Raw genomic sequence first — 22,298 nt, forward strand, 5'->3', positions numbered from 1 at the left:
TTCAACCCTTCAACTACCTTGAGGAACAGGCTCTGTAGATATATCCCTGATCCTGAAGAAGGCCGAGGCCTATGCGGAGCTGTATCCCTGACGACTGAACAAGTCTCGGGGTGGGATCAAGCTGTATCTGAAATAGGATTACCAATTCTGATTGGATGTAATCCTGGAGGTTTATCACATGATCTCCGACCTCAGCAGGGCCAATCAAACACTGTCGCTAACCAATCAGCTCAAAGAGAATGAGTGGAAATCGGTGGCGTTGGATTTCCACTGAATCAGAACGACTTTTAAAAATGGCGGGCAGCTCCCGATTCCGAGATTCCCAATCCCATTCCCAGGCTGGCGGATTTTTGGGAATGCCCTTAAAGGATGCGGGCTGGTCCCTGTCTCAGCCTTGGCTGGCTCCATTGCGGAGATGGGTGACTCCTACCCCCCGGCATGGAGTGGGACCAGGTTTTTAGGAGTCATGTTTCACGGCCCCCCCCAGAGGAGTTGGAAATCCCCTGTCTGCACGAGGGGACCTTTTCATAGGAAAGTTCACAAGGTTCACTTCGTGCCCCTAACCCACGCCCCTCAAGTTCACACTGTCCACTCTGGAACCAATAATCCCTATAGTGACTGTGGTGTGTGTAAAAAAAAAAGCTTTAAAAAATGTAATTCATTCATAACTTTCTCCAATCATTTCAAAGCTAATAAAAATGTCAATCGTCCAGACCATTTAAAATATCGATAACACAAACCACAAATCCTTGAAACTCTTTAGTGTAAACAATCACTGGGAAATTGACAGCACAGATAATGAGCCTGAGTTGGCAACCAAACAATGTTTTCTCTGGGGTGCAGCTGTTTCAACAAGCATAATGGATGTCTGGATTCCCAGCCAAGCCTCATTATGTATGCTCAGCTGAGAGCCCAGGCATCCATTGACAATTTTTCAACATTGGATAAAGTTATGAATGAATTACTTTTTATTCAAACTTTTTTCCACATCCTACTGTCGCTACGGGGTTCATTGGTTCTAGGTGAAATAAAAGCTTGGCATGGAGCAGGGGAGGGTGGTTATGAGGGGCCAGAGAGGGTGGGTATAGAGATAGAGCTTGTCAGAGGGGGAAGGAGGGGCCATGGGGGTGGGTGTGCCCGGGGCGGCATGAGGTGGCATGGATTGGACATGGGAAGTGTTTGCCTGGTGGGTGACAGAGTAGGAGCAGGGGGGGCGTGGTGAGGACTGAGAGGGTCTGTGTGGATTTATGTTAACTGAGCACCAAGGCCCACAACAGCCAATCGCAGCACCCAGCAGCCTCCAGACCTCTTCCTAGGTTGGGTGGGGGGGGTGGACCCCAGCCCCGGGCCTGCATTCACCCTCTCCACCCCTCCCACAACCACCCCCCCGCCCCCCGAAAACAGACAGACTGAAGTGGGAATTTTTCAGACTTCCCCCTGCCTGCCTCCAAGTTGGGAAATCCGGGTCACTGCAACTCTCAGTGTCTCTCTGAAAGTTCTTTATTTCTCTGAACTTTGCTTGTCACACTGCCGAGGAAGGAGGTTACTGTAGAATTCCTCAAGGCGCCGGGGTAGGAAGGGATCTACAGCCTGTGGGAGCAGGCAACAAAACTAGGAAAATGGGCCCAAAGAGAGAAAACGCTGGAAAATCTCAGCGGGTCTGGGCAGCGTCTGTAAGGAGAGAAAAGAGCTGACGTTTCGAGTCCAGATGACCCTTTGGGGTCGAAACGTCAGCTCTTTTCTCTCCTTACAGATGCTGCCCAGACCAGCTGAGATTTCCCAGCGTTTTCTCTTTTGGTTTCAGATTCCAGCATCCGCAGTAATTTGCTTTTATCCAGTGAGAAAGTGGGCGATGGGTGGATGTAAAACTATTCTCGGCGAAGGAAAACAAAGGCAGAAATCTCCTTCCAGCTAATTTTCTTTTTCCAGAGAAGCGTACCACCAATAAAGGAAATAATGTCTGCTGTGTTGTACCTCACACCAGCTAAGGTTGATTAAATCACCAGCTCTCTTCCTACCAGCTCCAATCCTTGATATGGTTTCTGGTTGTAATAATACCTTTATGAATATGCCTGGGCTAAATTCAACATCTTATTAATTAAACTCGAGGCTGATTACAAACCTGAAGACTGATTTGCCCCGGCTTTCTACAAACTGGCTCTGTTAGAAACTGTTAGCACGTCAAGTCTATCCACCTGATGAGGACTAAAATATGGAGCAAAAACTAAACTTATCACGGCGCAGATGGGGAGAGAGTGACAAATGCAGTCCTTGCCAATTATAAAAGACGTGGTTAGTGGAAAAAGAAGCCCATTTACCTTCTGCAGTTGTACAGCAAGATCTTAAGCGCTTCAAGATATTTATCCCCATTATGAGGTGTACGGTTCCCTGATAAATAGGTCACAGTCTCGTTGGCGACTGTCATCAACAGACCCCCAGTGTAACCTGGATATCAGTTAACTGAGGCCTTATAGTCGGCACTTACTGTTATTTACTTAACTCTGTGGCTTTAATGTAATGGGGCAAACAAAGCAATGTGATGACACATCATTGTTTCATAGGCTGGCTTCCATGGTAACAGGCCTGCCACTACCTGCCCATCCTGACACTGTTTCCACTCTTGCGATATTGTCTAACAAATCTTGCATTATTTATTTTTCTCACTCCCTTTTTTCTCTCTCCGCTGTCTGCAGGCTGTAAATACAATCAGGTAAATAGTCACTTTCACTGCATCCGTGAAGGCTGCCACTTTTCCTTCCTGCTGAAGCACCAGATGACATCACATTCCCGCAAGCACATGAGGAGAATGCTGGGTAAAAACTTTGACAAGATTCCCAATCAGGTAACCCCATTTTTTTTTTTTTAACCATCGAACCAAATAAATCAGAACCAGACTCACTTCTTTCACCAAAGCAGCCCCGCACCCCGTCCGTTCACTCCCTCCACCACCGACGCAGCCGTGTGTACCGTCTATAAGATGCACTGCAGCGACTCGCCAAGGCCCCTTCAACAGCACCTCCCAAAACCCGCCACCTCTTCCGTCTAGAAGGATAAAGGCAGCAGATACATGGGAACACCACCACCTGCAAGTTCCCCTCCAACCCACTCATCATCCTGACTGGGAAATATATCACTGTTCCTTCACTGTGGCTGAGTCAAAATCCTGTAACTCCTTACCTAACAGCACTGTGGGTGTACCTACACCACATGGACTGCAGGCACAGTGGGTAAGCACTGCTGCCTCACAGCACCAGGGACCCGGGTTTGATTCCCGGCTTGGGTCATTGTCTGTGTGGAGTTTGCACGTTCCCCCCGTGTCTGAATGGGTTTCCTCCGGGTGCTCCGGTTTCCTCCCACAGTCTGAAAGACATGCTGGTTAGGGTGCATTGACCCGAAGTGGTGCCAGAGTGTGGCGACTAGGAGAATTTCACAGTAACTTCATTGCAGTGTTAATGTAAGGCTTACTTGTGACTAATAAATTAACTTTAACAAGAAGGCAGCTCACCACCACCTTTTCGAGGGCAATTAAGGATGGACAATAAATGCTGGTCTAGCCTCCAATGCCCACACCCTACAAACAATTAAAAAAAGGATTCTTTCCCCTCGTTCTCACTTTGAATATTCCAAATCCTGAATCTGATTATTCAAATCCTGTTCCTTTCACTGTCTGAATGTGGTCCCAGCATCCTGGATTGTCAGACTCTGAGTATGTGGTGGAGGTTTCTTCACCCTGAACTCACAACACATTCCCTGTCACCGCAGCTTACACAAGTGTATCCAGATGGAACTTTCAGATATTCTGCAGTATTTAACAAGGCAATGGAAATATTGGCACAGTGGTTAGCACTGCTGCCTCACAGTGCCGGGGACCCGGGTTCAATTCCCCGCTTGGTCACTGTCTGTGTGGAACATAGAACATAGAACATAGAAAAACTACAGCACAAACAGGCTCTTCGGCCCACAAGTTGCGCCGGTCGTGTCCCTACCTACCTAGGCCTATATATAGGCTTACCTATAACCCTCAATCCTATTAAGTCCCATGTACTCATTCAGAAGTCTCTGGATGCGTTCCATGGGACTTGGAATATGCACGTTCTCCCCGTGTCTGTGTGGGTTTCCTCCGGGTGCTCCGGTTTCCTCCCACAATCCAAAGATATGCGGGTTAGGTGATTGGCCATGATAAATTGCCCCTTTAGTGTCAGGGGGACTAGCCAGGGTAAATGCATGGAGTTATGGGGATAGGGCCTGGGTGGGATTGTGGTTGATGCAGACTCGATGGGCCAAATGGCCTCCTTCTGGACTGGAAGAATTCTATGATTTGAAAATGCTTCACTCGACCAGTGGTTTTCAGTCCAAGGATCCTGTAGAGTGAGGCAACATTATAAACATACTGGCCCAATGCCCTTTGCCCCCAGTCTACCTGTCATCTTGCCACCTGAACCCACCTCCTCCCTGACCTCATTCCACCCCCACCCCGAGCTCATGTCACACACCAGAACACCAGCCACCGCCGAATAGGCAGCTGGCAAGTCTTTGAGTTGGCATTGCCATAGTTTCTGGCACATTCTCTACCACAGTGGCACGGCTCATTTCATACAGGTATGGTTCATGGCAGCAGGAGAGTAGCTGCGCTAACAGATTATCATCCTCTTCAATACCAGGTGCTGAGGTGATGGGCCTCCAGCAGTGAGGGCTCCATCACCAGAGCTTGTTGTGGAGATTGGCCAGGCTGGATCCTGGGCATCGCACCAAAACTCACTGGAGATTGGGTGGCACAGTGGTTAGCACTGCTGCCTCACAGCGCCAGGGACCCGGGTTCGATTCCCGGCTCGGGTCACTGTCTGTGTGGAGTTTGCACGCTATGTGAGTTTCCTCCGGGTGCTCCGGTTTCCTCCCACACTCCAAAGATGTGCAAGTTAGGTTGATTGGCCATGCTAAATTGCCCCTTAATGTCAGGGGGATTAGCAGGGTAAATACATGGGATTATGGGGATAGGGCCTGAGTGGGATTGTTGCCAGTGCAGGCTCGATGGGCTTAATGGCCTCCTTCTGTACTGGAGGGATTCTATGATTCTGAAACTTGCCACTTTGAGAAGCAGGCAATGAGAAGGAGACTTCCAATGGCATCAAAAATATTAACTATTAATAAGTTGAGAAAGTCAAATAATTACTTCAAAAAAGACCCAAGAAAATATGATCAGAGAATATAATATTCAATCATTTCAAAATAGATATTGGAAAGGATGATTTTTCTCACTGAGGAGGTATTGGTGGGTCCCTAACTTTGCCTCAATAATCCTGTCTCAGAATGGAGCTGCCAGAGAGGGGGAGTTGGACGAGGTGATCTTCGATGGGCCAAATGGCCATGGACTGAGGTTTCCTCGGCAGCCGAGCTGGACTGCCACCCCGTACGGACCGGCTCTGAGAGGCAGCTCCCCCGCCCAGGGCTCTCCAACGTCATTCTTGACGTTTACCTTTCTCTGACTCCAGTTTGTTCCTTCGCAGGGTTCCCAGAGCGAAGACGCCATGGGAAACACGGCAGCTGCCACCGGCTCCTCGGCCATGAGCTCCACGCCCAACATGATGGACACAGAAACAGATGAGTACATGGACTACCCAATGGGGACCAGTCCCACAGGACTATCCTCCGAGTCGTCAGCGCCAGACCGGAGCTGTACGAGCACTCCCATCGGAAACGAGAGCAGTTCAGCTGGTAAGCTTTCAAACTAGTCGCGTCCCTCTGTAATGGAATAGTGAAATAAGGGGGGCTGTGCACCTCACATTGAGGGATCTTGTAATTGGTATAGAAGCAGGCTCCAAGGAGGAACCTTCAGATCAATCAGACTGGTAAAAAAATGTCAGGTCAGGCAGCATCTGAGGAGAGAGAGATAGCAGATCTACAGGCTGAGACTGGATTTGATTTGATTTGATTTAGTTTATTACTGTCCCATATATTGGGATACAGTGAAAAGTATTGTTTCTTAGGTGCTATGCAGACAAAGCATACCGTACATAGAGTACATAGGGGAGAAGGAAAAGAGAGGGTGCAGAATGTAGTGTTACAATCATAGCTGGGGGGTAGAGAAAGATCAGCTTAATATATGGTAGGTCCATTCAAAAGTCTGATGGCAGCAGAGAAGAAGCTGTTCTTGAGTCGGTTGGTACGTGACCTCAGACCTTTGTGTCTTTTTCCCGATGGAAGAAGGAGCAGGAGAGGGCCATTTGGCCCCTTGAGCCTGCTCCGCCATTCAGTAAGATCATGGCTGATCTTTTCGTGGACTCAGCTCCACTTACCCGCCCGCTCACCATAACCCTTGATTCCTTTGTTGAACAAAGAATGTCTGGGGTGAATGGGCTCCTTGGTTACGCTGGCTGCTTTTCCAAGGCAGTGGGAAGTGTAGGCAGAGTCAATGGATGGGAGGCTGGTTTGGTGATGGACTGGGCTACATTCACGACCCTTTGTAGTCTCTTGTGGTCTTGTACTGGAGCCATTGAGAAAGGATGCGAACTCTGCGCAAGGGGGTGGGTAATTAGTGAGTTAAAATCCAGGTTTCAGCTCAATGCACTTTCCTCAGGAGTGGGAGGAGTTGGAAATCCGACAGGATTCGAGTGCTCAGAGACAGTGAGGGGGAGGGGGCGGGAATAACAAAAGGGAAGGTCTCTGGTTGAAAAACGAGAGCAATTAAATGTCAAAACTATTAGCTGCTTGAGCAACCCGAGATAATCGGGAGCAGTGTTTATAATCGGACACGGCTGAAGTGGATGTTGATCCTGTAAAATGCCTCAAGATAAATAGTCACAGAGTTTCACTGCACAAAAAGAGGCCCTTCAGCCCATCATAGGCTAACATTCTGGGAGCCAGGCTCTGCTCATTCTGCGTCTGTTCTGGAAGGGAAGGGAGGCCATCATGTGAAGTCCAAGGCACCTGGAGTGTTGGGAATCTACTTACAGCTGAGGTCAGTTGAGGTCCTCCCACTGCACAGAACACAGATGTTAACATCTGGATTTCTTGGAGTGAGGCAGATGGGTGCGTTTTTGGCCAGGGAAATGGGAAGCCGTTAGTGCCAAAGGTTCTGCTCAGTATTTCACCAGAGAGGATGTGGAGATGCCGGTGTTGGACTGGGGTGGGCACAGTAAGAAGTCTCACAGCACCAGGTTAAAATCCAACAGGTTTATTTGGAATCACGAGCTTTCGGAGCATTGCTCCTTCATCAGGAGGAGAGGAACTTACCTGATGAAGGGGCAGCGCTCCGAAAGCTCATGATTCCAAATAAACCTGTTGGACTTTAACCTGGTGTTGTGAGACTTCTTACTGTTGCACCAGAGAGAGTAAAACCTACCGGTAAATGAGAACGATCTGTGTATTTTAATACTTCATGTATACAAAATAAATATTACAGGTATCGAGTGGGTACACACAAACCCCGTCAGTTGTTTAATGTGCATTATTCTTACTGTTATTAGTTTAAGTTGACAGTTTTACTGCTTCTCCATTTTCATCTTTTTTCACTGTGGTGCCTGGCTGTGACTTCATTTCAGCTTTCTTTTTGTTTCTTTCCTTCTGCTTCTCTGAATGTTCCTCTAGGCTGTCCAGCTGCTCCTGCTACTGATGCTGCCCACAATACACCATCTCCATCCTTCCCATCGGCCCTGCTCAGATCAACCCCTCCTTCACTGCCATTCCTCCTCCCTCCATCCTGTCTTTCATACTCTCTACTCAGTGCGACTCTTGGAGCTGCCCGGAATGTTGTCATACCGACCAGCACACCTGCTCTCAGTCCGATCATTGCTGCTCCCACTCCGATTAACAGTGATGCCCCAATAGTACAAGATGCTGCAGGTACTCTTCGACCGAGGTTTAATCACTTAATCGAACCGACTGCAGGGGCCCGCTCAATGTTCATGGGCAAATGTAACTGCAAATGTCTTGTTCATTATTGCTTAAAGGCTACGAAACAACCAATGAGTGGTCTCTCTCTCTCTCTCTGTGTGGCCAGATCCATGGGACAGTGAAAGGGTCTCGTTGATTGCGAAAGGGTCTCTGTAAGTGCTGAACGCTGGCCAGTCTCCATCCAGTTGCAGACAGTAACCCACAGTTATGATAAATGAGAGCCATTCAGCTTTGGGACATGTTGATAAGGGTTTGATGATTGAATCTGAACTTTTGTTCAACATCTGGAAAGATTCATGGCTAAACGGCCAGAGCTGAAGACAAGGTAGGGGGATCGGGGTTCACACCGAGAGTGAGCATGCGCAGTTATGGTGAGATCGGTCGGCGTGTATGGAATACCAAACCCACGATGTGGAAACATGCACCGGAATCTTAATCTGTTGGTGCCAGTCTTCAGAAAGTTACCCCAGTGACAGGGACCTGAGTTTATGTCCAAGCTTCTAGCACAGAAGAAAGTCCCAGCTGACCTCAAAGAGCAGGGGATTATGGTGATGTTGCTGAACTATTCATCCAGAGGCCCAGGCTAATGTTCTGGGGACCAAGGGTTCAAATCCCACTACGGCAGCTCGAGAAATTGAATTCAATTCATAAATCTGGAATTGGAAGCTAATTTCAGTGCATGGTGATCGTGAAACTATCATTGATTGTGGTAAAATGCCCTTCAGGGATGGAAATCTACCATCCATACCTGGTCTAGCCCACTTGTGACTCTTATCTGCCCCTCTGAAATGTCCAAACGAGCCGCTCAATTCAAAGACAACAAATGCTGGCCTTGCCAGCAATGCCCACATCCCCTGAAAGAATGAAGGATAAAGGAAAAGAGTAATTATCCCCAGTCCAGATTATTATGTACGAAAGACGTGCTGGTTGGGTGCGTTGGCCGTGCTAAATTCTCCCTCAGTGTATCCGAACAGGCGCCAGAGTGTGGCGACTAGGGGATTTTCACAGTAACTTCATTGCAGTGTTAATGTAAGCCTACTTGTGACACAAATAAATAAACTTAAACTAAACTTATCACAGGGGGTTTGGAGCGGGTAACTGAAAACTTGGCGGGAAGATATTTTGCGAAGTCTTTGTGGAGAAGGAGGGAGCGAGTTGGTGGAGATTGGAGAGAGAATTCTGCAGAGGAGAGGAAAGTTCTTCCATTGGGAATTTGATCAGAGGATTGATCAATGATTGGTTTACAAAGACTGAAAGTCAGGATCTTTCCAATCTCCTCGCAACCTGCTCGAGTTTCTTGTTTTACTCATTCAAGAGGAAGAGAAAAGCTTTAAAAAGAAAAACCCTTAGTGTCCTCCACATATCTCCCGTATCATCACCGTGTCTCTGTATCTCCCGTATCATCACCGTGTCTCTGTATCTCCCGTATCATCACCGTGTCTCTGTATCTCCCGTATCATCACCGTGTCTCTGTATCTCCCGTATCATCACCGTGTCTCTGTATCTCCCGTATCATCACCGTGTCTCTGTATCTCCCGTATCATCACCGTGTCTCTGTATCTCCCGTATCATCACCGTGTCTCTGTATCTCCCGTATCATCACCGTGTCTCTGTATCTCCCGTATCATCACCGTGTCTCTGTATCTCCCGTATCATCACCGTGTCTCTGTATCTCCTGTATCATCACCGTGTCTCTGTATCTCCCGTATCATCACCGTGTCTCTGTATCTGTTACCTGGAAACACAACATCCGAACCGCCCTTCTCCACACAGGAAAGGGTTTGAAATTCCTAGGCAGCATGAGCCAATCACATTTTGGGATAGAGTTAGATGTTGTCCAATCAGGGTTGCTATCCGAGGGTTGGTATCTCTCCACCTCTCCCATTTTGACAAAAAACACAGACGCCAGAAATTGCAGCCCCCATCCCCACCCCCACCCCCATCCCCACCCCCACCCCCAGCCCCACCCCCTCCATTTCTTTTGGCGCCCGTGTCTGATTCAGGTGTATCTGTACCAGGAGAAGGTCCAATGAGGAACGGGGGCCACAATGTCACCTCTTTTATTGCCCCTTGACAAAGCTACCACCGCAAAATGAATCATTGGTTCAAAACCTCCCCATTCATTGACAACAACAACTTACATTTATATGGCACCTTTAATGTAGTAAATTGTCCCCAAGGTGCTTCATAGGAGCGTTCTCGAACAAAACCTGGCACTCCACCAGATAAGAGCGGTGACCAAAAGCTTGATCAAAGAGGTGAATGTCAAAGGTCAGCGTGAAGGAGGAAAGGGAGGGGGAGAAACACAGAGGTTTCGAGAAGAGATTCCAGATCTTAGTGTTTTGGCAGCTGAAGGCACAACTGCCAACCACGGAACGTTTCAAACCAGGGATGCACAGGAGGCCAGAATCCGAGGAGTGCAGACATCTTATATGGTGCAGGGCTGGAAGAGATTCCAGAGATAGAGAGGGCTGAGGGTGAGGATGGATTTGAAAATGAGGAGGAGAATTGTAAAATGGGGGTTTTACTGAACTGGGAGCCAGTGCAGATGGGAGAGCAGGCGGGGTGATGGGTGAATGGGACTCGGTGTCAGTTAGGATACAGGTAGAAGAGTTTAGAAATGTCTGTTCCTGGTAAAACGGCAATTCCCACGGAGTGTTGGGAATGGCACCGACATCTACTCCATCCATCCCAGCAAACTCATCCCGAGGATCTTAGCCTGGGACAGGAGGACTCTGGGAATTTGGGGTCCATTCTTCATAGAAGGAGAGAGAAGCCTGGAGTGGTTTACCAGGGAGAGTAATAGAGGTAAAGTCTCTGTATTCAGTGAGGAGGTAGTGGGTGCTAACAACAGTACAGGGATGGGTTTGATGGTGTGAATCACCAACTTCCTTCCGTCCCTGTAGTGTGTGCAGGTTTCTATGGAAAGCAGAACTGGATGAGAAATGTGCTCCGTCATCTTGACTTAACTTTCCAATCTTGGTGAAATGTTAGACACAGTTAGACAAAGGTCATCATTTTTCAATCCCATCATTGAGGAGATGGTTAATTAGATAATTGAAATATGATCTAAAGTATGTGTGTTACCTCATAGAGTAATGGGAGGAACAAGGACTCGTTCGCAACAACCAAACACAACACTACAACAACAACACAACCCCACAAAGGACAAACTCATGATTACAACCCCGAGCTTCCACCTGATACCCAACATCCCTTTACTCAGTCAATCGAAGAGAAAGCAAACGTTTATTTATTATTGTCACCAGTAGGCTTACATTAACACTGCAATGAAGTTACTGTGAAAATCCCCTAGTCGCCACACTCCTGCGCCTGTTTCGGGTACACTGAGGGAGAATTTAGCACGGCCAATGCACCCTAACCAGCACGTCTTTCAGACTGTGGGAGGAAACCGGAGCACCCGGAGGAAACCCACGCGGACACGGGGACAATGTGCAGACTCTGCACGGACAGTGAACCAAGCCGGGAATCAAACCCAGGTCCCTGGCGCTGTGAGGCAGCAGTGCTAACCACTGTGTCAACCCCTAATTCAATGATAGCGCATTGGCCAAGAACAAGAGATTCAAGACAGAATTTTCCTGTCCCGGCCCGCCACGGGAATCTGAACGAGCGCAGACAGAAAATCCCGCCCAGTGAGGGGAGGTTTCTGGCTGCACTGGCCCCAAGGCTGGAAAATCCCGCCCCCAAGGTCAACGGACCTTTCCATGTTCCACCCCCCAGCCCGCTCCGATTCCCATGGCGGGCAGGACGGTAAAATTCTGCCCACAGGCTCCAGGCATCTTGTCTGATGGGAAGGGGTGTGAGGGGAAAAGCTACAAAGATATGTAAATTAGGTAAGGGGAAAATAATCTGACAACACCGTTGCAATTAGAGAGAATATTGACCATTCTGCTACATTCCAATAGGGAAAGATCAAGTCTTGGCCACTGATTGAATATCTTTTGCCGGAAGGTTATATGTTTGTGGTTATAAACTGGAGATTATCCACAATGTGGAAGCTTTTGCCGTGAGTATGTTTCTGGAGATCTGATAGTGAGGGGCTTTCCCCCAGTTTTTCTGTTGGATTGCCTGGTTCAGTTCTCTTCTGGTATCTTGAAGGCTGCAGTTTGTGACCCCTCTTTACCCAGTCTGGCGAAATGTTCTGAGCTGTTAGCAACAGGCACAGACTTGATATCACCCCGATATCCGGTTGGTCTCTGGACCAAGTTACTGACCTCAGTGAGTGAAGCTGCAGAACATCTGGAGATGGTCTAGGTTATCCCTTAGTGAGAGAGTGCAAGAGTTGCCCTTGGCTTCCACCTCAGTCGATACATCTGATGATTAACCCTCCCCCAGTGGAAAGCTGAATGCGAATCAGAATTGGCTATGTTCTTGTACCTGACGGGACTGACTAGATTGCTGCACAGAGAGCCTGCATTGATCCGATGGGCCGAATGGCCATATCTTATTATTATTGCACAGGACATCAAGTGAGACTGCAGACGGGGACTGCAGTTTTGCCTTCCTTACCTGTGAGGAATGCAATGAAAGCTCACTGCACTGGTTCCTGGTGAGAGGGGCTTGCCCTCTGAGCAGAGACTCAGTAGGCTAGGCCTGTATTCCCTGGAGTTTAGAAGGGTGGGAGGTGATCCAGTTGCAACATGTATAATTCTTAAGGAGCACGACAGATGGTGAGAAGCTGCTTCCCCTGACTGGGGAATCCAGGACGCGGGGTGGGGACAGTGTCAGAATAAGAGGGGTCAGCCGTTTAGGGCTGAGATGAGGTGAAACCTCTTCACTCAGAGGAATTCTGTACCCCAGAGCGATGTGGGTGTTCCATCACTGAGTATTCTCAAAGCACAGGTTTCTAGATGTTTGGGTCCTGAGGGAAAGGATATGGGTGGAGTGCGGGGAGGAGGTGAAATGGAGCTGGAAAATCAGCCGTGACCATATTGAGCAGTGGGACAGGTTTGAGGGCCTACCTCAGCTAGAATGATAGAAACATAGAAGATAGGAGCTGGAGGAGGACATTCGGCCCTTCGATCCTGCTCCGCCATTCATCACGATCATGGCTGATCGTCCAACTCAATAGCCTAATCCTGCTTTCTCCCCATAACCTTTGATCCCATTCTCCCCAAGTGCTATATGCAGCCGCCTCTTGAATACATTCAATGTTTTGGCATCAACTACTTCCTGTGGTAATGAATTCCACAGGCTCACCACTCTTTGGGTGAAGAAATGTCTCCTCACCTCCATCCTAAATAATCTACCCAAATCCTCAGACTGTGTGATGTTCTTATCCTGTTAATGTCTGTTGTCTTTGTGAAGCATAATTACTGAACTGACAAAGACCAGTTGGGCCGAATGGCCAGCCTTTATGCTGTCTAGTCGATATAAAATTCTGCTGTCCCCCAACCTGAATAGCAGGAGGGTGAGGTGGGAAGGGACAAAGGACAATGTTGTAGTACAGGTGGATAAAGCAAATAGCCTCAGAACGGAACGAGTCCCCATGCGCTGCTGCGGTGCATTTACTGAATGTGTTACCAACACCCCTCAACACTAAACAACCCAGACACACACCCAAACCTCTCGTGTGCTCACTCAAACCTCCTGTGATGTTCGTGACAAAAATATCAAAATGATATACTGCCTCCATAGAATTACAATAATGGTTAAATACACAACATACGGAAAGCTTTTTGCAAATGTTATGCAAATGTGAGAGTGAGTTATTATCTGTGTCTATGACAGAGGGGGAAATGACGCAAGCTTTGCGATATCATTTCATAAATGATTATATTTTCCTGAAAGTACCGGCCTAACGCCTTCCCTCTGGCAATGGCTAGGACCTGCAGAGTTCAGCAACACAACCTATTACTCTCTTAACCCAGTCCAATATTTCACTGTAGCAAGACATATTGGAGTTCTTTACTGGAGCAACCAGCTTTCCAACCTTCCTTCACTGTGGAAGACTCGCCATTAATTTACACTATTCTTAAGGCAGAATGTAGACTTCGACCAATCACTTTTCCCAGCAGTTATTGCAAAGTACTTTACTACCAATAAATGAGCTTTTTTTTGAGGTGCAAGTTATTGGGTAACTGTTATTTGGGTAACTGTCAATCTGCAAACAGCACATGAGTTAGATCACCCAGTAATCTCCATCGTTTTCCCTTGGGATTTGGGCACCACTGTCTAAGGTGGCATTTTATTGCCTGCTGCCTTGGGAATGTGTTAGTGGGACCTCCTTTTTGAACCCTGGGCTTAAAGCTGCTTCCAGAGTGCTGTTGGGTGGGGGTTTCTGGGATGTTGACCCAGTGGTGATGAAGGAATGGTCAGTGTGCACCCACAAAAGGATGATGTGTGTGTAACTGGGTGATGTTTCCATTCGCTGGCCCCCATTGTCTTTCTCGCTGGAGGAGTTTGCACGTTTGAGAGTTACTGTCGAATGAGCCTTGATCAGTCCACCAGGGTGGCACGGTGGCACAGTGGCCAGCACTATGTCTCACAGCGCCAGGGACCCAGATTCGATTCCGGCCTTTGGTCACTGTCTGTGTGGAGTCTGCACGTTCTCCCCATGTCTGCCTGGGTTTCCTCCAGATGCTCCAGTTTCCTCCCACAGTCCAGGTTAGCTGATTGGCTATGCTAAAATTGACCATTAGTGTCAGGGGGATTAGCAGGGTAAATACATGGGGTTACGGGGATAGGGCCTGGGTGGGATTGTTGTTGGTGCAGGCTCGAAGGGCCGAATGGCCTCCTTCTGCACCGTTGGGATTCTATGACACAACACATTCTGACACTCACCCCACAATGCCCAGGGGTGGGAGGGAGCGGATGTTTGTCAGGGGGATTGCTGTGTCTTGGTTGATGCTTTATATTTGGGAATATTGTTAAGCAGGGCATCAGGGTTATTCCTCAGTAAGTCCCATGGAGCGGGTGTTCAGCTGAAGAGAGAAGACTGGAGCTCAGTCAATGAAGTGGATGGCATCTCTGACAGTGCAGCACCCTCACAATATTGCAGTGGATTGTCAGAATGGGCTCCTGATGAGGGCATCAAAGGGGGAGAAGCCAAGCGGGTGGCACTTAATGGAATCATAGTGTGTGCACTGAACCATTTGAAATTGTGTACTTTAAACCATTTATATGGAGAGGAATTATAATTCCCGGGTACGATGCAGTTTGGTGAACAGCCACAGGTTTTAGCAGGGGCGTTGACGTGTTCACCGTCCACTCGCCAAATGTCCATTGAGAAGATGTCCACTGGGCCCTGGGGGGAAGTGTTGGGATGAGGGTTCCGGGGTAACATATTCAGATGAGGAGGGGGCTGGGGAAGGGGGTGGTGAAGAGGAGAGGGGGGGTGGGCGGATGATTCAGTACATGAAAACATTGCGGTGTTCAAAATCACGAGGGGTCCGGACAGGGTGGGGAGAACACGGTCCCATTGGTGGAAGCATCGAGAAGCAGAGGGCACAGGTTCAAGGCGATTGGCAAAAGAAGCGATGGCGTCACCGGGAGAAAGATTTTCACACGGCGAGTGGTTAGGATCTGGAATGGACAATCTGAGAGCGCAGTGGAGGCAGGTTCAATCGAGGCATTCGAGAGGGAACTGATTGGATTAGCCTGATAGGGAAGGAAGTTCAGGATTAGGGGGAGAAGCCAAGGGGGTGGCACTAAGCGAATTGCTCACTCGGAGAAGCAGCACAGACATAGAAACATGGAAGATAGGAGCAGGAGGAGGCCATTCGGCCCTTCGAGCCTGCTCCGCCATTCATCACGATCATGGCTGATTATCCAACTCAACAGCCTAATCCTTTGATCCCCAAGTGCTATACCTAGCCGCCTCTTGAATACGTTCCATGTTTTGGCATCAACTACTTCCTGTGGTATAGAAACATAGAAGATGGGGGGGGGATGAATGACCTCCTTTGGCACGGTAACCTCGCTCTGATTCTGTGATTGCCCCTTCAGGCAACAATCTTGATCTGAATCCAGCCCAGAATGATAAGAGGAACGAGAGTTCCCTCTTTATGTTGGCGGCGTGGGTTCGTTGCTGAAATGAATAGCTGCCTCTTAGGCATGGATCCAAATCTATAAACGGATATTAAGACTGGAAATGTTACACAGAAAGGCCATGTAAAAACAGGCTGGTGTACGAAGGAGCTAACGTCGGGATTAATGCGTTGAGCTAGTGTCATTTTTCTTGCCTAGTTGATGAAAAGCCATGTTTCTGCGCCAATTTATAACCAGCGAAGAGAATTGTAGAAAAGTAGCCGCCAGCTCCCGGTTTATACCCTCAGCACCATGAAATTAAATATATTCCAAAATATTGTTCAATTCAGTGTTCGGGGAAAATCATATTTATTAGTTATTGAACATACTTGAAAGCTAGATTCAATATTTTGACTAAATTTTTTTAAGGTAACTGAAAAAAATCCCGCAGAACTAAAATTAAAACAAAGTTAGCTATTTCAATAAATTTGTAATCTGACTGCTCTGAATAATTGATTTTTTTTTTGGAAATGACAAAATAGTGGAAAATTCTAAGCTTTAAATTAACACAAAGTCTGGACTCCAGAGCTCTCATTATCCATTTGTATTTTAAAATGCCAATTGATTTAAAATGCGAGGCTGTGTGCTACAGGAATGTTTGCACAAATTAAATACTAGTTTTCACCATCAATTCATGCAGTAATATACCAAACTCTGTACAAGTTGTGTCTGACAGTGTCGCAGTCAGACACGGCCGCTCACTCTCAGTCTAACCGGGCTCGTGTGAACAGCTGTTTTTGGAGCTCCAACCCTTGCCATTTTAGGGATTTGATTTGAACCAGTCGAATTCCTTCCCCCTTCTGTCACTGCTGTGCGAATACCTTGAAATCTTCCCTTTCATTAAGATCACTAAACTCAGGTCGTTTTTGGATTGGTTACGAAGCTCTACATGTTACAGAACCGCACAAGTTTATCAGAGTGTCTTGTGAGCAAACTGTGTGCTTGATTTGCCAAGTTGAGTCGTGGATTAATATTAAATAATTAGAGTAGGTACATTTCAGATCAATGTTAAACATATTCAGGTGATACTTCCTAACAGCACACAACCTTCATTTATTGCTACTTTTTCACTCGAAGTGGAAATCTTGGCTCTGTTGTTAGAGGGGACGATACAGAGTTTAACATTTATTAGTGATACACGTAATCAGGAATTACTCAGTGCTGACACAGGGCGCCGAGAATGGAAATCTTGTTGATTCTCATGTTCTCTCGGCCTTACCTGACTAATCATGTCCCTCTATCCCTAAATATGATCACCAAAACTCAACAATACCCTTCGCTCCAGGGACTTAGAATCATAGAATCCCTTCAGTGCAGAAGGAAGCCATTCGGCCCATTGACACTGCACCGACCACAATCCCACCAAGGCCCTATCCTCATAACCTCACATATTTACCCTGCTAAAGTTTCAAGTTTATTTATTAGTCACAAGTAAGCCTTACATTAACACTGCAATGAAGTTACTGTGAAATTCCCCTAGTCGCCACACTCTGGCACCTGTTCGGGTCAATGCACCCTAACCAACACGTCTTTCAGAATGTGGGAGGAAACCGGAGCACCCGGAGGAAACCCACGCAGACACGGGGAAAACGTGCAAACTCCACACAGACAGTGAACCGAGCCGGGAATCGAACCGGGGTCCCTGGCGCTGTGAGGCACCACTATGCCACCGTGCTGCACTTGCACTTATAATTCCTCTGGCCCTGTCCATCTCACTATTAGATGTAAAAAAAATCCATGACAGAGTAAGGGAGTCCTCCCAATGTCTCGGCCAATAGTTATCTCCAAGCCATTACCACTAAAGCAGATGATCCAATCATTTATCTCCCAGCTTTTTGTGGGATCCATCCTTGTGCCGGTTGGTTTTACTACAGAACAACAGTCACTAAACATCTGAAATATTTCACCTGGCTACAAAGCACTTTTGGGCATCCCCAGGGTTTTACCCAAATGCATGTTTTTCTTTTGGGATTTCCAGGGTGGGATTCTCCCAATCTCCCACCCGTAGCTTCATTGGAAGCTTGGAAGACTCGGAGAAATATTTGTCCATGGTGATTTCTCCAGAAGTGCTGCTGATCTCCAACTGGGAATTCCACTGAATCCCACGAGAGTCACTTCAGAGATCACCGGATGTTTCCTGGGACGACAAGTCTTTGAGATCACAGGAGGAGGAGGAGGAGAGGGAAGCAGATTCATTTCTATCTTCCGAATGGGAATTGGGTAGATATTTGAGAAGTCAACATTAGCAGGACTCTGGGGCAGAGATCGGGGGAGTGGAGCTAATTGGATAGCCTCACTGAACAGCCACAGCAGACACGATGGGCTAAATGGCCTTCTATACTATCTGTATGATCATTAAAACCTCCTTGAACTTGGAATTGAGAAATGAAGGAGATACAATGTCTGGGCAGTTAAACAGTCAAAAATCTGCACTGATTAAATATTTGACATTAAAGGAAAAAGTTCTTGAAATTGAGCAAGGCATTGCTGAGAATTCAATTCATCGAATCGCTACAGTGCAGAAGGAGGCCATTCGGCCCATCGAGTCTGCACTGACAACAAAGCCACTCAGGCCCTATTCCCATAATCCCACATATTTAGCCTGCTAGGGTAAATTTAGCCAATCCACCTAACCCGTACATCTTTGGACTGTGGGAGGAAACCGGAGCACCCGGAGGAAACCCATGCAAGACACGGGGAGAACGTGCAAACCCCACACAGACAGTCGCCCAAGGCGGGAATTGAATCCGGGTCCCTGGCGCTGTGAGGCAGCTGTGCCAACCCGCTGTGCCGCTGCAGATCCAGTGAATTTGAGAATCAGCCAGGCCTGGAACACCCAGCAACATAGGCAGAGCAGCTTTCGCTGACACTGCCTTTCACCTACTAGTCTTTGCTGCAAGTTAGCGTGAAGCGGGTTTGTTTGTTTATGTCTGATGTTCACTATTCCTTGCCGACAGCTGGTGTTGACATGTGTAACATTAGGGACATCAGTTCCCCCGTCAGGTAACAATGAGGGCGTGTTGTCAACATTCACAGCACCTCTGCAGCTTCAGTGCATTCTCATCATTTTCCCTTCTTTTTAAACAATACTTGTTGAAGCCAACAGCTGTCTGCATTAACTAAATAAACACAAACTTCCCCCAAGCGCCTCCATGCAGGCGACCGTGTCTATGAGCTGTTTTATGAACCGCAGCATTGAAAAGACAATTGCCGTGTCAATTTTCGAGGGTTTTATTTAGAGCTGTACAGAATCAAGTGGTGCAAGAGGAGGGCGTTGAGCCACCACGTCTGTGCAGGATGGCACAGTGGTTAGCACTGCAGGCTCATCTGGACTCCAAACGTCAGCTCTTTTCTCTCCTTACAGATGCTGCCGGACCTGCTGAGATTTTCCAGCACTTTCCCTCTTGGTTTCACGTCCCAGCTTTTAGTTTATATTTAATATGAGACTTTTATTTCTGTGTTTAGAATCCACATTTATATCTATGTAGAAACTTTCGGCACAGTGGGTTAGCACTGCTTCCTCACAGCGCCAGGGATCCAGGTTCGATTCCCGGCTTGGGTCACTGTCTGTGTGGAGTCTGCACGTTCTCCCCGTGTCTGCGTGGGTTTCCTCCCACAGTCCGAAAGATGTGCTGGTTAGATGCATTGGCCATGCTAAATTCTCCCTCAGTGTCCCCGAACAGGCGCCAGAGTGTGGCGACTAGGGGATTTTCACAGTAACTTCACTGCAGTGTTAATGTAAACCGACTTGTGACACTGATAGACTTAAACTTCAATAAATGTAAATTATGAAGTTAAATTCAATTTTCTAAAAACAGATCTGGTAACTGATGGGCTGGTTTTTGAAACAATTACAATCTTTTAGCATCTTTAGGACCTCAGAATGTCCCCGCCAGTGAAGTATTTTGAAACATGATCACGGGGGTGAAAGCTGCAGAATTGCCCTGAGATCCAACTGGGTAATGAATGTCTTCCAAAGAAGAGTCTCTGCCACTCCCCCGGCCTCCAGCCAACTGTGTCGTGTTGGGTTGATTCTTAATGGTGTCAGAAATGACTTAACAAGCTACAAAAGATCTTAAAGAAATTTCATTTACAAATTGTCCTTCCTGAATGTGGGACATCTTTTACAGCCAATGAGGCGTCGTCTGAGGCCTTGTCACTGTTGGAATGTTGGAAATTTGCAGCCAATTTGCAGAAAAAACAGCATTCAGATAAATGGCTGGATCAATGGATTTGTTGGGTGGGATCTTGAGCCCCCCCCGCCCCCCCACCCCCCCCCCCTCCCCACACACACACACACACACACACACACTCCCCGTGTGCGAGATTAGTGGGGGGTGGGGGGGAGCACAAAATCAAAATCCAGCCCAAAGCCCAAATCTCGCCAGCGAGATTGCAATATCCGCCTTTCACACCTATTATTTTAATACATTTCAATAAGTTTAAATATAATTACACACTCAGTCCCCACCCTCCCGCCCTCTCCAAATTACCCCCCCCTCATTAACTGTCACGTCAGCAAGGTTTACGACAGGTTTACCCAAACATAAACTTATCGCGAGGACTCCTCTGGGGAGGAAAGGTCAGTATAGTCCCTAGGGGAGTGGGACAGGGCCAGCCAGTGCCCTGGAAATGCCTCTGGCGCAGGTTGGCAGTGCCAGGTTGGCAGTGCCAGGTTGGCACTTCCAGATTGGCACTGGGGGCAGTGCAGGGCAGTCCCTAGGGAGTGCCTTATGTGCAGAGACTCATCTGTTTTTGGTGGGAGGGACAGCAGACATTGAGGGTGATGGCGATGCCATGGGGGAGGGGGGGGCGGCGGCAGGGGGGCTGGGGGGCGCGGTCCAGATACCTCCGTGGTTTGGGGGGAGGGTTAATTTTTATTTGTGACCATGGTTGGTGGGAAATAGGGGAGGGGGTGGGGGGTGGGGGGGGGGGGGGGGGGGGGTGATTTCTTATTTATGATCGGTGGGAGGGGGCCTTCGATCTCTGCGGGGCCGGTTCCCGGCTCTGAGTCCCCGACCCTCCAGGGTGACACCGCAAAGCACGTCTACTGTCGTTTTTGTTGGTTTTCAAAGTCTCGAGATCTGGAGCGAAAACAGAGCGGAGGAGAGGCGGAGTTTCACCAGATCTGACACTTTGACAAATTCTGGTGAGATTCCACCCGCCCCCCCCCCCCCCACTCCAACTCCTCCTCCCCCCCCCCCCCAGATGTTGGCAGAGGGATAAATATTGACTGGGACACTGGGAGAACTCTCCTGTCCCCATGCCTTCACCCGGAAAGGGAGATAGAGTTTAGTCTGCTCGTTGGCGAATGTGAAACATTTCCTCCCGGGACAGCAACCAGTGGCAGTAACAGTGGCTTTTGGCAGTGTACATTCACAGTGTGGAGTTTCCCCCAGGCCAGCGCAGAGCTGGTAACTTTGCCCTCTGTCTGAAATAGCCTGGCCCCTTCAAACATCTGATTGAGTTGGTGCCTGCCGGGAGTATGGGGCGGGGTTTACAGGTATCTCACCAGCGAGTCGCTTCCTCAGTCGGTTTTGAAGCAAATATCTGTGTGGTGCGTGTTTTGGTTTTGAAAGATTTATGAAAATTATAGGGAAATTTTCATTTGTTTGCATTTTGAAATTGTGTATCAATGTCAACAGCAAAAACAATGATTAGGAGGGGCGCAGGGAGTGTGCTGGCTTTTCTACCCACATCAATGTGGAACTAGTTATCCCGTTTAGATATTTATTTCAAGTAGCTTTTTAAAGTTATTCAGAGGTGGGGAGCATTGTAAAGCAGCCCGTCTTGTTCCCACTCTCGAGCAGTGGACACTGGGTGCTGGTAGCATGATGTGGAGATGTCAGCATTGGACTGGGGTGGGGACAGTAAGGAGTCTCACGACACCAGGTTAAAGTCCAACAGGTTTATTTGGAATCACGAGCTTCCAGAGCGCTGCCCCGAAAGCTCGTGATTCCAAATAAACCTGTTGGACTTTAACCTGGTGTTGTGGAACTTTGGTAGGTTAGCACACTCAACTCAATACCATCCCATAGCCTCTACATCACAGCCGCTGAATACCAGGTGTGCTGGGTGTCTATCCTTCTCTGTTCTGTGCTTGTGATAGATGTTTGTTTGCCCACATTTTCTGGGAGAAGTTTGAGGAGTGATCTCCGGCATCCAATTAAGCGATTGCATCACTATAAGAGCAGGGAGAGCCAATTCCTGATCGCCAAAACCAATGGGAAAGAGACACGAGTCACTTGTGACAATGTCAGACCATTGTGTTCAGGGGCCTGGCTGGGACAGGATGCGATTCAGAACAACAGATAAAAGGGATACGGGGATGGTGTGGGAATGGAGAAAGGTAATGAAGT

The 22,298-nt window shown here is 48.0% G+C and overlaps 1 protein-coding gene across 18 annotated transcripts in view; it reads left to right on the forward strand.

The window, feature by feature from the left end:
* Nucleotides 1-22,298, forward strand: part of casz1 (castor zinc finger 1) — a 445,565-nt gene that overhangs the window by 413,933 nt on the left and 9,334 nt on the right. For 14 of the 18 annotated variants that reach the window (XM_078238639.1, XM_078238637.1, XM_078238647.1 and 11 more), the window contains 3 exons: nt 2,694-2,842; nt 5,505-5,712; nt 7,585-7,839. In XM_078238639.1, coding sequence (XP_078094765.1) covers nt 2,694-2,842; nt 5,505-5,712; nt 7,585-7,839 — 612 coding nt within the window. The remainder of the gene's footprint in view (nt 1-2,693; nt 2,843-5,504; nt 5,713-7,584; nt 7,840-22,298) is intronic. The other 4 variants (XM_078238654.1, XM_078238655.1, XM_078238656.1 and 1 more) reach the window with 2 other exon arrangements.

Source organism: Mustelus asterias, chromosome 22, assembly GCF_964213995.1.
Source record: "Mustelus asterias chromosome 22, sMusAst1.hap1.1, whole genome shotgun sequence".
NCBI lineage: Eukaryota > Metazoa > Chordata > Chondrichthyes > Carcharhiniformes > Triakidae > Mustelus > Mustelus asterias.